The sequence below is a fragment of the Sciurus vulgaris genome (assembly GCF_902686455.1).
Source record: "Sciurus vulgaris genome assembly, chromosome: 15".
In the NCBI taxonomy this organism is placed as follows: Eukaryota; Metazoa; Chordata; class Mammalia; order Rodentia; family Sciuridae; genus Sciurus; species Sciurus vulgaris.
The window spans coordinates 54,955,986-54,973,058 of NC_136476.1; the positions used below are offsets into that span (position 1 = coordinate 54,955,986).

Genomic DNA, 17,073 nt, shown 5'->3' on the forward strand with positions numbered 1-17,073 from the left:
GTGAATGAGCTGGGTGGAGCCAGGGCTGGGGTAGGGGATGGAGGAAGAGACATAGTGTAAATGTAGTAGGTACCCCACTGTGCGGGGGCGATTGTGTATGTGCGTACACAAAGTCTTTTGGAGCCTGATTGGTGTGAATGTCAGTGGACCGTGGCTAGGCTTATGTGATATTTCTCTTTGGCCCCACATGACCTTGTTTCCCTTGCCCTTTTCTAAGCAAAAGATTTCTCTTTGCCTTCAAAGGTCCTGTCGTTGCTGCTAGAGTCTAACAGTGCAAAAGACCTAGCCTGCCTGATTGCTGGGTACTACAGGCTGTTTGTTGATCCAGTTACCTCCATTTTCCTCTGGCCTGGAAACAAACAAGTGCACCGTGTGTCTGCTGAAGAAGGTGAGGTGCTGATTCTTTCCCCAGGAAGGACAGGCCCATTTCCCCAGCCTTGTAGGTAAGGGCAGCCCAAAGGGTGGTAGTGAATTGAATTGAGCCCAGACTTCAACTCAAGGTGATTAGAGGTATTTCTCCACTTATTTCCCAAGTGAACAGTTCATCTTTCCCAAATAAGTTTTCTGTGTACCTGAAATTCTCTTAAAGCAAGGAATGCTACTGCTCTGCTTCTCCATAGTAGTTGCTGAAATCATCTCTAAGATCCACTGCATTTTATCATCATTTCTCAGCAAAAGGAAGTGTCACTTATGTGTTGAGAAAGTAGATTGGCCTGGTTCCCCTCCAGGCCTCTGCACCTTTTTCATTTTCTTGAATGACAATAGAAATTCTCCACCTTCCATGTTTACAAGAGATAGCTGGAGACAAAAGAGACCAGATATGGTATCATGTAAGGAATGAAGGAGTGGAGGGCAGGTGAGACACACAGGCTCCCCAGCCAGCTCCCAGCCTCCAGCGTCCATCAGACTTTCTGGGGTCAGCACTGTTGTATCCGGGCAGCATTTTCCCAGTGCTGTGCTGATAAACGTTTAACAACTGTCTCTGCAGGAGAAAAACCCTGACTTGAAGCAGCTGCCTAAGTATGTGGTATAAACACTCCCATCATGGCCAATTTCAAGCCCCCACATGATGTTATGGAATGTGGAGATGGGAAGAGGTGTTCTTCATCATATAGTGTTTCCACCACATGGGTAAAGCAGGTGTAAATCATCTCAAGAGAATAGATAATAGTAAAATAAAGTAAAATGCAGTCATCCCATGTTATCTTTGGGGCATGGGTTCCAGAACCCCCTAGGGATCCCAAATCCACAGATGTTCAAATCCCTCCTGTAAAATGGGTTAGAATTGATATAAATTCTGGAGGGGGCAATATCTGAAATAGATCTTGAAGAACATGCTGGAGTTAACCAGGTCAAAAAGGAGGAGCAATCATTTGAGGAGAGGGAACATGGAGGCAGGAACACCGGGCAAGGCGGTGGTCTGCGAGAAGCTCTGTGTGTAGCTGGAGTGTGGTGAGGAAGTTGGCAGCAGGCAACCAGGCTGTTTAGGAGGGATCCATTCATACTGTGAGGAGTGTGACAGGTACCCCTTGGGAGAGACCAGGCCATACTGTGAGGAGAGCAACAGACTATGGAAGAAGTGTCAGGGCAGACCAGGCTGCTGAGGAAGGGTCAGGCCATACTGACCTACTTCCTGCAACTGGCCCCACCTCCTGAAGTTCCTCCACCTCCCAGTGCACCACCAACTGGGGGCCAAGCCTTTGAAACCTGAGCCTTGGGGGAACATTTAAGATCCAACCAAACCATAACAGGGTGTGTGTGAGGAGGAGGCTGAGAAGGACCAGAGCCACACTGTGAGAAGGACGAGTAAACTGTGGAAGGGGGTGCCTCGACTGTGAGAGAGAGCACAGAGGCTGCTGAGGCCAGCAGCGGGTCAGGTCCACCCTGTGACAGGGGCAGCAAGGCCATGCATGAGAATCTTTAACTCCTGTGGGAGAGCTTCAGCCCTTCTATGAGAGGGCATGGTGAGATGTAATCAGAGAGAAGTTCTAGAAAGATCACTTGCCGGCTATGGGAGAGAGACCGCAGACCTGGCTCAGTGTCCCTGCGCCACCATGAAGACCACCTGCAGCTGGATGAATTTCCACTGCCCTGAAAGGCCCACAGCACCAATGGGCCCCAAGGCCAGGCTTTCAGAATGGTGCCAGGCTAGCCTCAGAATCCCCATGAAATTGCTAAAAATAGATTCTCAGGTTCCACTCCCTAGAGACTTGACTCAGTGCAACAGGGGTAGGACTGAAGATATTTTTTTATGCTTTAAATATAATTCCCCGGTTGGTTTTGATGCTCAAATAGGACAGAGTAAGACTTGAGGGAGGGGCTTGGCAAGCCTGGGTGCTGCTGCCCATGGCAAAGTAAAATCCAATTCAATACCCACCATGTTTCCATGAACGGATAGGCCTCTTTAGAAGGGAGTGTGGGCTAATCATCTCTCCTTAGGTGGCTCAGACAAATGTGGGCACAGTTGGCCCAAAAGTGTGGGGAAAAGCCGGAATTGGGGATCCTGTGTCAGTCAGTGCAGTAGGATTTGAGCCAGTCCCCTTCCGAACCCCCTGGAGGCGTGTCCTCCTGGATGAGGCAGGGGTCACACAGGCAACTGCCAGTCCTGGAGGCTGTTTTGTAACTCTGTCCCCTGTGTTGCAGGCTACGAGTCCAGGGCCTGCAGTGACTCGGAGGAGTCCTCCGAAGTGGACTGTGTGCTGGAGCCTCTCTCTGACAGATGCCTGGTGAAGCTGGGCCCCTGCAGAATGCCTGTCAAAGAGGACCAGCCTCCCGGGGACAGCCCCACTCCAGAGCAGGCCCGGAGGGCTGCGAGCACCTGCGGGGCTGGCAGCACCACCGACAGTGCCGAGTCTGAAGCATCCGACTCAGCCAACACTGAGAGCCGGGGCTGCAGGACCAGTGGCTCGAGCGAGTCTGTGGATGCCCTGGAAGAGGATGACTTGGACGCCTGCTCCTCCAGCAGGTCTGGTTTCTTCCGCTTTGGCTCGTCAGGCTTCCCGGAAGGTCTAGATTCTGACAGCCTGGAGGAGAGGAACAGGATTGAAGCCAGTGGTTTCCTCTGTCTCCTGGACCTGGCCCAGAGTGCCAGTGCTCAGTGCCAGAAGACAGAGTGTGCCCGGCGGTCAGCTTCTGACACCTGCAGCTGGGGGCCAGAACTGAGTGTGGGCAGGGTGGACCCCAGGCTGTATGAGGGCAGCCGGGACAACTACTACAGCCTGTGTTCCAGTGTCTCCCCAGCCAGCCGCCTGAGTGACAGTTCAGAGAGCACAGCTTCCCGGCAGGGAGGAACCCCACCAGCCTGGGGCCAGCAGGGCTGGACTGAGCCCCAGCCCAACTCCACACTGGAAGCCCCGGCCCTGCACCCGCCACTGGCCTTTGAGGATGGCAGCTCTGATGAAGAATACTATGATGCAGCTGATAAGCTCACACCCCCAGACATGCTCTCAGGTGAGGCCCCACCCCCAACAGGTCTGCAGGCTCCGCAGGCAGCTGCTAAGGGGCTGGGGCCAAGCTTGAGAGGACAACACATGGGTAAGATGGGGTCCTTGTCCACTTTCAAGAAGGTAGACCTGTTTTCCCTGGATCAGATTACCAGCATCGTGGCCTTCAGTGAGGGCTGCAAGCGAGGTTCAGAGAATTGTGGGCGAGCAGAGATGGGAGGGACTCATTCCCCAGTGGGAAGGAGTTCCAAGAAGAGGTACCAGATGGGCTGGGCCCTATGGACAGAATTTACAAAAAAGAAAAGGGTTTCACAGAAATACCCAGCAGACGAGGTGGCTGTGTCTTTGTTGACCCTGAGGCTACCTTAAATGAGACCTTGAAGCAAGACACTGTAACTGACAGACTGTCAGTGACACTGAAGGTCTTTTGGGGTCCAAAGGACCCTGACACCAGAAGGTAGGGGATCTGTTGACTACATTCCTACCAGGTTCCTCAGATGTTTCCCGATAGAGAGTGTACAGTACCCATACAGAATGGCTTCCCAGGCAGACCTGAGAACCTTGAAGGACATACACCTCACACACACACACACACACACACACACACACACACACACACACACACACACACACACACACACAGTATCACACTCACTGCATTCCAGAGGAGAAACTTTGGAAACAGCACACAGGCAGGGTGACCTCCTAGGAGCTGGGAGTGCCAAGCCCTTTCCTTTCTGCTCCAGTGCTTTCCTGTTGCTCCCTGACATACCTTTCCTGCTCCCCAGGGGTTTCCATTGCTCTTGGGAGAAAGGCCAGCTCCAGAGTGGGCGCTCTGAAGCCCTCTGTAACCTGACCTCTGCCTGTCTCACTCCTGAGCACTCTCTGCATTCCTGACACACAAACCTCTTTGCCACTTTTAAGAAGCACCAAGCTCTTTCCCACCTCTGGGCTTTGTACCTGCTGCTCTCTGCCCTGATCCTCAGCTGCTGATGCTCATCCATCCATTGGGTCTCCCTGAGGCCCACTCCCTCAGGGAATGGTTCCCAGATTTCCCAGATCAAAGCAGGTCTGCCCGTGTTGGTCACACGTTCCTTCACACTTGGGACTTTTGCTTCCTGGCACTTAGCACTGCCTGTAGTGGCATATTTACTTGTGTGAGTCTGCCTGCATGTCTCTCCCTCCAGACTGAGAGCTCCTTGAGCCCAGCCACTGTGTGGTTTTCATTCATCACTGTGTCCCTGGGTATAAAGCCTGAAAGTCGTCACTAAATGGATGAATGAACTGGCCACCCTCTAGCCTGGGTTCAGTTATTGGCTATGCCCCCAGGGAAAGGAGCAGCTATGGCCAGACTGCCCTGCTCCCTCAAGGGCCCAGACAACAGCCTTCCATGCCTCCGCTTTGCTTCACTGAGCAGCCATCATACTGGAGTTAGGATGGGGGTGCTACAGAGACCGTCAGGCAGGGCCCTTTTATAGGAGTCTAGTCGGGGGCTTAAGGGCCATCCTGGATGCGCTCTTTCTCATAGGAGGGAGCCAGTGAGGTGCTGAACAGAGAACTCAGGACTATGGCTCCTACTTCTGGGTTCCGGTCTGGCCCTTGACTTGCTGTGGGAGCACCTCCTTTTCTGGGCCCCAGAAACCCCATTGATCAATGGCTACCAGTAGCCTAGACAGCAACATATCTAGCCACCAGAATCACCCAAGGGGCTTTGTTTTAAAACTATGGATCCCTTCCTTGGTGCAACCTCAGAGATTCTGATTTAGGAAGTCTAGGGAATTTCCTGAGATTTGATAAGATTTTCAACACTGTACAACCAGGTGAGGAACAACTGATACAAGTAGATGAACCCTCTGATTCTTAAGTGCAAGGCCATGATCCTGACTCCTCCTGGCTGATTCCTAAGACTTCTTCACAGCAGTGCTTTTCCCCTGAGAAAGATCCATCCCCACTTTCTCAAAATGCCTCATGCCTGTGACTGAGGGTTGGGGCCCTTGCCCTTGTATGTCAAAATAAAGTTCTTTTAGAACCCTCACACATGAAATGACAATAGTAGGTCTGGGCTTATGGCTCAGCAGTAGAGCGCTTGCATAGCACATGTGAGGGCCTGGGTTTGATCCTCAGCACCACCTAAAAATAAATAAATAAAATAAAGGTATTATGTCCATCTACAACTAGAAAATATTTAAAAAATAATAATAACAAAAAGAGCAGCTTCCTATTCGTGACACCTATTAGACACAGGCCTCATGTCAGGTAAGTTACAAAAACACATGACTTCATCTCATCTGCATGGCAGCGTTGATTGGTACCATTGGTACTGATTCAGGTTAATGCAAGTACCAAGAAAAGTGTTAGAAGGTTGTGGATTTCCAGCAGGTCTGGGGAACTGGGCTCGGACATGGACGTCTACCATCCCAGGAGTCTGTGTAGCAGAATTCCTCATCTGTGCTGTCAGAATATGATGGCTGGAAAGGCTGGGCTCTACTTTCATTAGTAGTTTTTAATCAATGTATTCAAGTTTGAAATCCTGGAGAATTTGTAGTTGACTGGCTGGGCCATAAATCTGATCACTTGAGTGATGTGGGAGGATACCTTCATTAATAATTCTAGGGGCTCAGGGTATAACTCAGTGGTAGAGCACTTGCCTAGCATGCATGACATCCTGAGTTTGATCTTTACCACCACAAAAAATAAAATAATAATAGTAATTCTTCCAGATGACTGTAACCATTGGGAAGATGTCATCCCCTGAAAGGAAGTCCCCTGCGGGGAAATAGTGTGACCAAAAGACAATGAAACAGATCTTGGGCAACCAAAAATCAAAGAATGTCTTTCATATTATTGTTCCCATCTTTTGGATGAGGAAACTGAGAAGGTCCATATTTAACTTGCCCAAGGATATTTGAATCCAGGAAGGCCCATGTCCTGAGCCCAAGCTCTACAACTTTTGTTTTTCTGCTCTTTATGTACTATTTTTCTTTCTTGACTCCCAGGACCCAGAACCATTTCTGCCATAGAACCCAGTGCCACAGGCTTACACAGTAAGGCCAGCACCTGCACCTGTGAGGACAGCCTGCACCCTGGGCCAAATGGAATACAGCCAAGCAGGAGGGGCGGAGTGAAGAAGTATGCCAGGACCCTGAGGAAAAGAAGGTCCTTTCTGCAGACCGACTACACCTCTCAGGTCTCCTTTCCCCTGGTGCCATCAGCCTCCCTGGAGAGTGTGGACGACGTGTGCTACTATGACAGAGAGCCGTACCTGACTGTCAGTGCACCTTCCCCAACCGTGTCCTCCCTGCAGGATGTACAAGGTGAACCAGGCCTCCTGGAGACCAAGGCCCTGGGGCTGCTGGCTCCCTGAGGGAGACCAAGAGCAAAACCCAGCCTCCAGGGTCATGGAGATGGAGCCTGAGACCATGGAAACCAGTCAGTCATTGACTCTCGAGTGTCTTCTATTTCCGCCATTCGGTTCAGGATTGACCCCAACAATAAAGAGAATTCTGAGGTTGCCTCTTTGGCTGCCACTGTTGACAGTTCCTCAGCAAGCATTCCTCATGGTTCCAACCCAGGTTCCTCTGGCCAGGAACTGCTCAGTCTAGGCCTTTCCAAATTTTGTTTCCATTTCAAGACCCAGATGGCACTGCCCCAGAGAACTTACCAGAGAGCTTGGGAACAGCACCTTCCCCTTCTCGAGCACAAACCCTAACCAAGACAGCCCAGGGCCATATAATGTCTCTCAAAGAGACACACTGGAGCTGGGAGGCATTCAGTTGGCAATGGGATTGGGATCTTTTTTAACAAATCATATTCAAGAGACTGCCCCCCAATACACAGAGCTTTTGTCGTCTCCTGGAGATGGGCCTAGAAGTGATGAATGTGTAATGAATTCAGGAGAGATGGCCCCCATCCCTACAAAAGAGAAGCAACTATCTTTGGAAAGTAACAGTGAAATTACAAACAAAAATGGTACCAACTTCTATCAGGAGGAATCTGGGGAGGATTTGGGTGGCCTGAAAGTTAATGCTCCTCGGGCTCTTGATGAAATAATTACCTCCCTCTCCTTGGAAGCTTCTGGGACAGGCACTGAGCAGACCCCACCATATACCCCCAAAAGTCCCCAAGGACAATGCAGAGAAGCCCGAGGTCAAACCTTGCGGGCCCAAGAACAAAAACACTTGGCAGAATTGGATTTAGACCCTGATTTCTTACTTGACAAGAAGACTATTCCATCAGCCTTCCCTCCAAAGGGGGTCAAGGCAGAGTCACTTAACCATATCATGGGGGAGACTACAGCCCTTAGAGACACTCCTCAGCAGGTCTGTTTTAATCCTTTCCTGACAAAGCCACCACCCTGTCAAGAGGAATCCCACTTTGAAGCATCAAACCATTGTTCACTATCAGAAAGCAAAGATAGCAGTTCTAGTATTTGCCTTCCTACTGAGAAGTCTTTCCTGTGCTTTGCCCCAGAAAACTATCCTGCAGTTCCTGCCAGTCTTAGGAAGGCCACATCTTTGGGTTTTGCGGGCATGAATGAGGAGGTAGTGGCCCCCAGGATCAGGATGGAACAGTGCAGCTGCCAGTTCTCCTATGCCACGTGCTTCCGTGTCCCACAGCCTGACACAGAGGAAGAGGACAGGGCCCGCGAGACACACCCCACCGCCCCCCTCACCTCTCCACCCTCTGCAGGAAGCAGGCTGGCTCTGCCTTGGAGGCCTGCCCGGGCTCACAGCTGCAGCACGGCGCCCCTGTCAAGGAAGAGCCACATCTGGCCTGAGTACTGTTCCAGGGCACTGAGACAGCTGAAAGCTGCCCCTGCCAGTACCCCTGAGGGCTTCATTCAACTCATAGAAAACTTGCTAGAGCTACAAGACATTCTAGAAGCTTCCTGGGGGGGTGGAAGCAAACACCCCCCAGAAAAGTGCACCTGGCACTTTCAGAAAGCCGGAGCCGCCTCTGCATGGGTTCCCAGAAGCTCCTTTCGAGCTGTCAGCACGTGATCAGAATGGACCAGTCCCCTGAAGAGATGCAGGGTGCTGTGCGTGACACCTTCCAGTACCTGGTCCAGCTGGCTGGCTTGTGCTTCCAGTTCACCGACTGCAGCCGCTGCTCTGCCCGGCATAGGGAAGCAACTGGGAACCTGAGGGATGTGGTGTACACCTACCACCAGTTGTAGAGGCCTGCAAAATTGACCTGTGAGAGAGGCTACCACGACCTGAGTGTGAAACTCTTGGCCCGTCAGTGCACGGCCCTCACAGCTGCTGTGTTCTGTTTGACCCAGAAGTTCCGGGCATCCACTGCCCTATGAGCAGGTCAACTGCCCGGGGACCCCTGCCCTGCCATGGACACTTCCCCAAGGAGCCCCTTCCAGTCCCCCACCCACCCTATTCAAATGTTTACTATACAGAGTATTCAAATAAACTGCTAAACTGCTGCCTTAATCTTGACCTGAATCATACCGAGAGATAACAAGTTTGGGTCAAAAGCACTCACTTATATTCGACAACAAACACTCACTGAATACGTCTTTTGTGTCAGGTCTTATACTAGTAGCTTGAGAATGACAGATAAATAACACAAGTCCCGGCCTTTGGTCAGGATGCTTACAGACCCTCTGGGATACACCGCCATCAGCAAAGTTGTTCCATTAAAGGAGCATTCTCAGGGGGAATGGAACCAAGAGGTAGTCACACACTGTCCCAAGAAGACAAGAATGAGGGAGAAAGATACAGGTGACTATAACACATAGTCTTGAATTCTCATGTCACACTGCTTTGACAACAGCCTTCCACATTCAGTGGTGATATGGATGGACTACCTTCCCCGATTTTCAACCTACCCCAGGGGAGACCTGGTATTCTTGGCTGTCTCACTGTAGTAAGCATAGGTTGCCACTAGGTGGCAGTAAGTTCCTTAGTTGCACAGCCAAGCACACAGGCAGGTGTATTCTATACTTGATCTGAAATTGCATCCTGAATCTTGAACCCTATTTCTGTTTTTAAATATATAAAAGGCAAATACTAAAGCTCCAGTTACATGTGATTTTTAAATAATATTAGGTCAAAATAAACCTTTCTAACTAATCACAGCTGAGCCAGTTAATCCTAGTAAACCATAGTGGACCTTGGACAAGCTACTTAACCTCTCAGTGTTTGGTTTTACCTCTGTAAATGGAGATGCTGACACTTCCCGAGTTATGGGACATGAATCCAGGAAATAGAGTCTCAATAAATGTTAGTAATAACCTTCAACATTTTGAATGCCTCTCCTAGTCTGAAACCATCCCTACATTTTGCTCTCAGACTCCAGGGAGACATTTTAAGACTCCTTTGAGACTCCAGGCTGTGGGTGGTTCAGTGGCTCACCTTGGCTATTAGAGGAGATTGAAGGGGTGTCATTGTCCCTCTGGTACTCCTCACCAGTTGTGAGCTGAGAGCTTTCCCTTCTCCTATGAGCTCCCTGATTCCTTCCCTTCACCTAGCAAAAGCAGGATCAGGGATGAGTGTGTTAGGTCATGTCCCTAAGCTTTCTCCAGTCAGAAGAATCGCAGTACTTGGAAGAGGAGAGGAAGAGATTTCCCTCCTGTCCTGTTATCAGTTACTTGTTAATGAGTAACTAGCTATCAGTACTTGTGCCAAGAAAAGTTTTATGTTTTTAGAAGGCTATTTCTTTTCAAAGAATATTTTGAATGAAATTTAGATAAGGCTCTTGAACACAAATTTGAAGTGATTTAATGGTTAAGAAAAATAGGAACAATAGGGTATCAGTTTTTTAGATACAGGATATTAAAACATGACTTGAAACTTTTTTTCATTAAAAGGATACGAAGAGTCAACTAACTTATTTATGTGAATGGAGGTTTGTGTTCAAGAGTTTAGGGAAGGTGTTTAGGACCTCACTCAACCAGGGCTTGGATCCTGGCGGTGGCCGGTGTTGTTACAGGCACTTCTCGGGCCTCAGTTTTGCCATCTGACAAAAGGAAATAATACTAGTCTCCATTAATTAGTGGACCATGCCTTATTAGCTAGCTTGAATACATTTTTTAACATGATCACTATTTAGGTATTGTTATATGTTTTCAGCATTTTTGTGCGAAATAGTCCTGGAGGCCAAGCTGAGGCCCTCAGAAGGTGTGCGGGTTCTTCTTTCTTTTCCTCAAATCCATCACCTTTCTTGGGTAGTGACCATATGGAGATTGTCTTTTCTGGACAATTCCCACGAGAAGGCCCAAGTCCCAGAAGTGGTGGGAACCCTTCACTGCTTGTTGCGGAGGGTAAAATGCAGGAGGGGGCGCTCTGTTTGGCACTTTCCTTGAGACATAGGAGATAGCAGGATGAAGCTACCTACCTGCAACCCGAAGAGCCAATTGTTTAATGACGAAGAAAATTACTGGATACACATACCCCTCCTTTCTTTTCCCAACCACCATCATATCAACTGATTCATCTCTTTAAACCAAACTCTCCTGGAACACCCGTGCCTGATGCCAGACTATGGATGTAAGTAACCGGGTGAGAATCCTCTTTTCAAGAGCTCCAGGTGGGCTTAGGTGACGTATAGACAAAGAGACTGAAAACGTAAGGCACGATGTGCCCAGGGATGCCAAAGAGAGGAATTAAGGTGCTGTGAGAAGTCATTTTGGGGGTTAGAAGCAGAGTAGCAATCAGGGAAGACTTCCTGTAGGAAGCAGCATTCATTAGAACTAACATGTCAGGAAGTACTTATTGGTGTATTAGGCCCCAGATTTGGTAGTTAGGATTTGGATCTGTCAGGAAGGAGAAAAACTCATTTATTTTGTCAACAAATATTTACTATGCAGTGGCATTAGAAATACAACTGTGGACATGTCAGACATAGTCTCCTTGAAAAAACTTATAGTAGTAGGAATAACAAGGGAAAAAAAATAAATTACTGATGAAAAGTGATTTTTAAAAACAAAGATGTCAAGATAGGGATAGGAAGAGCTAGTCTTACCTAGTGTAGCCAGGAAAGGCCTTTCTGAACAGGGATGTTTAAGCTGAGACCTAAATAAGAGTCAGTTATGGAAAATGTGAGAGGAAAGGGAACAGCATTGTGCAAAGGCCCTTGGTGTGTCTAAGGCATTTCAAGACCAGTGCAACTGGAGGGAGGAAGAAGGATCTGACGGGAGCAGGAGGAGCAGGCCGGAAACCTATTAGTTCAAGGCCTTAGGAGGAGGGTTGGATTTTTACATGTAAGTACAATGGGAGGCCACTAGGGGATCTGGAGTAGGGGGTGCATAATATCTGGCAAACATGTGGTGGGATGGGAAAGCAGTGAGATCAGTCGGAAGGTCTGTGCTTTCCACAGCAGAGTAGCCATGAGAGCTCTTTCAGAGGGTGACGGGACACAATAGCTTAGGGTGGTGGTGATAGGGGCTATTCCATATGGTTGAGAATGAGATATATGGACAGGCAGGTGTGGTGTGAGCTCAGTCATGAAAGGGCCATTGAAAGTCATTTTGAATCACATTTCAGGTCTCACTGAGACATTGCAGTGTTGAGAACAATGGTGACATCTGTGCAGCCATGTTGTGTGGACAAGCCATTTCGGGACTGGCCCGTAAAACCTCCCCCCAGGAAAGGGCGCCACAGGTACTACCCTCAAGAGCCAATACAGGAAAAACAGGACATACTGGGCCCCCAGGGTTTATCAAGGCTGTTAAGAGATATCTGTCTGAGAAATGGGCAGGTGCCCAGAAACCTTATCTATCAAGGACAGGGGAGGGGGCCTAGCCCTGACTCATCTCCTGCATTAGTTCACCCCCTCCCTCCTCCCTTCTTCCTCCAGGACCATCAGGTTTGGCGGGACCCAAGAGATTCAAATAAATTGGCAGGACCCAACCAAAAGAGAACAAATGTTTAGCTGTTCCAATGTTAACCAATAATATACAGGTCTTTGTATGTGAATGATTGGAAATTCTTACGTAGAGTGCTTTCTCATCCCTCGGGGCCGCTCCCCACTCAGCCATGGTAGTGGTCTGAGAGGCTGGTTGCGGTCCAGGCTCGAGCTTGCAATAAACCTCGTGTGTGATTTGCATTGCCATGTGTACACTTTGACTCTCTGGGGATCAGTCGATATTGAACCCCAATAGCAGCAGACAGTGGGAAGCCAGGACCAGCTTCAGAGCAAAGAGCTGAGAGAGCTGGGTTTTAGAAAAGACTTACAGGGAGGGAAAGCAATGTTTTGTGTTTGTGGTTTAAAATTTGGAATGAAGTATGGATTGCAGGAAACTGTGAGAATGAGGAACTGGGCCAAGGAGGGCTCCAAACAGGCCTTAGTTTCTTAAGAAGGAGATATTTCTGGCCTATTTATGGAAGGGATGTGAAGGAAAGAGTAGCTGGTAGTCTTTATCAAGGCAAGGCTTGGGCAAGTCACTACATGTTTCTGAGCCTCAACGTCTCCGTTGATGTATGACATGAGATGGAGGAGGGAGAGTGACCGGAGGCTAGATTTCTTATTGCCAAAGCCCAGGCATACATTTGTTGTGAGCCTGAATAGCCAGGTAGTAGAGAAAGAGGGGCTGTGTGCTCAGGAAAGGGCTGTGTCAGGTCATGGGCCCTGCTGGCTGTTAAGAAATTCAGCGGGGGCAAGGGCCCTAGGCTGAGAGATGGTCGGTGGTTGGTGGTTCAAGACCTAGTTTCACCTGTTTTGCAAGGATCAGCCCTGCACAGCCAACAAGACTCCTGGCCCTACAGGAGCCCTGTGCGGTTGGCAAGGGTCTGGGATTGTAATCTGAGACTAACAGATGAGGAAATCAAGGCTCAGAAGAGCGTTGCTGGGCTGGGGTTGTAGCTCAGTGGAAGAGCGCTTGCTTAGCACGTATGAGGCATTGGATTGGATCCTCAGCATCACATAAAAATAAAGATACTGTGTTCATCTACCACTTAAAAAATATTAGAGGTGGGGCGGGGAGAGAGAGAGAGAGAGAGAGAGAGAGAGAGAGAGAGAGAGAGAGAGAGAGAGACGGGGGGGAGGGGGAGAGAGGGAGGGACCCATCCTTCTGTCCGGCTGTCAAGTTTAAAATAAAAAAAAACTACAATTCCCGGAATGCCGCTCGGAGCGGGATCAGGAACCGGAAGTTGGTTTCGGGGCGGGGCCAGATGTGCACCGCCTCTTTTGCGCGAGGCGTCGGGCCCAGGTATGCTCGGGGCTTGTTTCCTGGTGGGATAGGATTTACGAGGCTCAGCTTGGCGAGTGCCGGAGCGCTCTCGCCCGGGAGGCGGCGTTGAGGTCCAGTGCCGCGGTACGCCGCCTCCATAGTGCTACCTCTTCCTGCCGCCCCTCGCGCTGGGGGCTTGCGGGGCAGGCGGGACCCGCACCTCCCGGGCCTGGAGTCTGGGAGTTCTAGTGCTGCTGGAGCGCTTACCTAGCTAGATTCCACCCCAACTCCGCCAAAAAAGGAAAAGCAATAAAACCAACAAAACTATAAAAGATGTAAAATATTAAGGGGATTTGCCTAAGTGGTTTGAATTTTCACGTTTCTTTGGAAGTCGGTAAGTTCAAAGCTGATGAATTAAAAAGTAATGTGTAAGCATATAGTTTCAAGGCTAAGGAATTAGAAAAACTAGAAACAACTGTTTAACGAGGGTTACCACTGGAGGTGGAAGTGGGTAGGAGGGAAGGTCATTACTTGTTATTAGAAGTAGGTCTTTTTATCATATATATGAATCGTATATTGAACAAGCCAGGGGCAGTATTTGTGCCACTCTTGGTCTGTGTCACTTGACTATGGAACATTTCTGACCTGTTTTCTCTCAGGTCAGAAATGACCTGAATATTGACATAGTTTGTTAAGTGCACTGTTACAGTGCTTCTCCATATTTTTTCTAACATAAGCATTTCTGAGGCATAGTTAAACAGTGAGACTGATGACTGACTTTCTGCTGCAGTGACACACAGGTGGAGGGTGGGGATATATAGTTTGAAGAATTCTGATACATCACTCAAACCTAGAAGAATTCTTGATTGCTTTCATGCCCCTTTACATATTTTTTAGCTGGTTCTTCATTCTCCCATGATGTTTTTAGTATAGGACCTTGTATGTAGTACTCAGTAAGTACCTGTTAAATCACTGGTTTGAAAGTAAATTGTTTGAAACATAGTCATTCAGTGTGTTTCAAAAAAAACACCCACACAATAAATAACTTGACTGTCTGTGTCACCATAACAAGGAATGATCACCGATTGCTTGGAGATGTCAGGATTTATGTTTGTCCTCAAAGAAGTATGTTTGGCTTCCTTACTACCTGTTTCTGTGCTGGATATTTCTCTCGAAGACACCTACTCTTCTTGACCCCAATAACTAGGGGTCAGTATTTTACACCTCTTTGCTCCATCAGCAACACAATAGCACTGTTTGTCTTTTGGATATAGGAAATTAGCTGTGTAAGTGAAGTAGTGTAGTATCTCATGTAATTTTGTATTTTTCCAATTTGGTTGAAAGCAGAGATCTAAGCACATGGACTGGAAATTGGAAGGGAGTGTTCAAAGAACAGAGTCACCAGAGTTGCAGGGGCAAGAAGGCATCCTAGAGGACATAGGTGAAGATGGACTCTCTGAAAGCTTCCAGCTTCTGCAGATTGATGTGGAATGTGACTGCCAAGACAGGGAGCCCCTCCCCACAAACAGTACAACTTGGTGCTCGGTGAGTGCAAGGGACTTTCAGTGATGGACTGTCCCCAAGACCCCTGCTTCAGGGGTAGTTACCACTAATAAAAAGAGACTGGGAATGACTTTTGTGTATTTAAAACAGTGAATTAATTTTCTGCTAATCATAAGATTTCAGTTTCATTTGAGTCATGAGAAAAGTAGATAAAGTTCAAAAAGATTTTTTTTTATGTACCTCCGAAGGGTCAGGGAATCTAAACTGTACATTAGGACCTGCCCCTGATGAATTTACTATGACCTTGACCAGGTCACATATCTTTTCCAGGGCTCTGTTTTCTCTGAACAGTCCAGTCTAGGTTTGTTTTTAAGATGAAATCTTTCTCTCCTAACTTTACCTCTAAATGAAAAAAAAAAAAAAAAAAAAAATTAAGTAACTTTCTAATATTCATTTTCCTTTTTGTTGCTTATGAAGTTCTCAAACAATTTTTTTTCTGGATAACATAAGAAAAATGTCCAGAGAAAACAGAGGCACTGGGAAAAGATAGTTGCAGCAAAGAAGAGCAAAAGAAAGCAAGAAAAGGAAAGAAGAAAAGCCAATCGTGCAGAAAATCCAGGTAATGATTAATAAAATTATTGATGTAATCTTTTTTTTTTTTTTTAAGCAAACTGGTGTCATCATGTCCCTAGGAGAGTAGAAATTTTGTTTTAAGGAAAAACAAATATCTGGGAGATGGGACCCAGTATCTGATTTTGTTGGGCATCAAAGTATCAAAGCAAAATTGCTGCATTTTAAATATAAGCAGTCTGGTTGACATATGTGTTTATAAACTCAGAAGGAAAGATTCCAGCAACAACTAACATTTATACAGTGCTACGTTGAGTTCAGTTCTGAAAGTGTTACTGGATTCCCTAAGGGATAGGTACTATGATTACCTACGTTTTATAGGAAAAGTAACAGAGGCTCAGAGAAATTAAATAATGTGCATAGGTAATTTAATCAGTGAACAGACTGCGCTTGTGTGTGAACCTACCTCTGTGCTCCAGAGCCCACACTCCTCACCACTCTGCTATACATAAATCTAATGAATGAATACCTTTCATGAGTCTCAAGATTTTCTTTATGTGTAAAAATAAAAGGGAGGTTTGTTTTTTACAGGATATTGTTCCCGTTTTCCCATTCACTCCTTTTTGATATTTCTGCTATAGGCATCTGCCCCCAGCACAGCAAACGCTTTCTGAGATCCTTAACCAAAGAGAAACTCTTGGAGGCCAAACACTCAGGACCAAGACTGTGTATCGATTTGAGTATGACCCATCACATGTCAAAGAAGGTAGAACATGCACTAAGCCTGGAATTCCTGCTCACCTGAGGGAGGCCCAGAGGGTACAGCCTTCGTGAAGAGTATGACCATCGCCAGCTTCTGTAGTTTTTTAGTAATCCAGCCAAAGTGTTCTCTACACTGGGCTACTAAGTTCCAAGATGGCTGTTGGAAAGAATCTGGAAGAGAATATACATCCCATGGTTTATTTGCAAATGTTAAACCTTGTCTTCTGTTTTGAGCCCACCACCTTTACCTCTCTGTTCATGGTGTCCTTAGTTTGGATGGACCTTTCAGGCTCAATTCTCCAGACCCTTAATCTTTGGCCTTCTGCTGGGAAGAGGAATATTACCTGGTAGTATGTTGTGGAGAGGTTACCTGGTGCAAGGTTTTCTTGCAGTGTATGTTTTAATTGTTTCTCATTCATCCCATTGGTGAGGGAGGGATTTCCACCCTAGGGTTCTGGGGATGGTCAAATACTTAAAGCATAACACCTGACAGCAGACATTTGAGAGCAGTTTTTTAGTCTCATATACTCACTGCCCTAGGGAGGGGTTCCACATACCACACAAGGTCACAAAGTGGGATGTACTTGAGAATAAAATGAGCACCCAGGGTGATGGGATGTGTGTGCTTTGTAGTATCACAGGGTGAGGTGCCCCCTGGTTCTTGCAGGAGGCTGT

The 17,073-nt window shown here is 47.7% G+C and overlaps 2 protein-coding genes across 3 annotated transcripts in view; both read left to right on the forward strand.

Annotated features, from left to right (window-relative positions):
* Nucleotides 1-8,886, forward strand: part of FRMPD1 (FERM and PDZ domain containing 1) — a 179,554-nt gene extending 170,668 nt beyond the window's left edge. Inside the window, 10 exon segments of the mRNA XM_079113509.1 lie at nt 244-388; nt 2,644-3,450; nt 6,440-6,796; nt 6,799-6,819; nt 6,822-6,869; nt 6,872-7,021; nt 7,024-7,086; nt 7,089-8,378; nt 8,381-8,616; nt 8,620-8,886. Of these exon segments, the coding sequence (XP_078969635.1) occupies nt 244-388; nt 2,644-3,450; nt 6,440-6,796; nt 6,799-6,819; nt 6,822-6,869; nt 6,872-7,021; nt 7,024-7,086; nt 7,089-8,378; nt 8,381-8,616; nt 8,620-8,751 (3,249 nt within the window). The 3' untranslated portion in view covers nt 8,752-8,886.
* Nucleotides 8,887-14,910: 6,024 nt separating this feature from the next.
* LOC306645639 (tRNA methyltransferase 10 homolog B-like) lies at nt 14,911-17,020 on the forward strand. 2 transcript variants are annotated; one of them, XM_079113586.1, is made up of 3 exons: nt 14,911-15,108; nt 15,577-15,685; nt 16,278-17,020. In XM_079113586.1, the coding sequence occupies exons 1-3, from the start codon at nt 14,923-14,925 to the stop codon at nt 16,439-16,441; spliced, it is 459 nt and encodes a 152-aa protein (XP_078969712.1). In that variant the 5' UTR covers nt 14,911-14,922; the 3' UTR covers nt 16,442-17,020. The 2 variants fall into 2 exon arrangements, 1 of the variants encoding a protein (XP_078969712.1); XR_013759684.1 differs by having other exon boundaries at nt 14,970-15,108; nt 15,544-15,685; nt 16,278-16,331.
* The last annotated feature ends 53 nt before the right edge of the window (nt 17,021-17,073 follow it).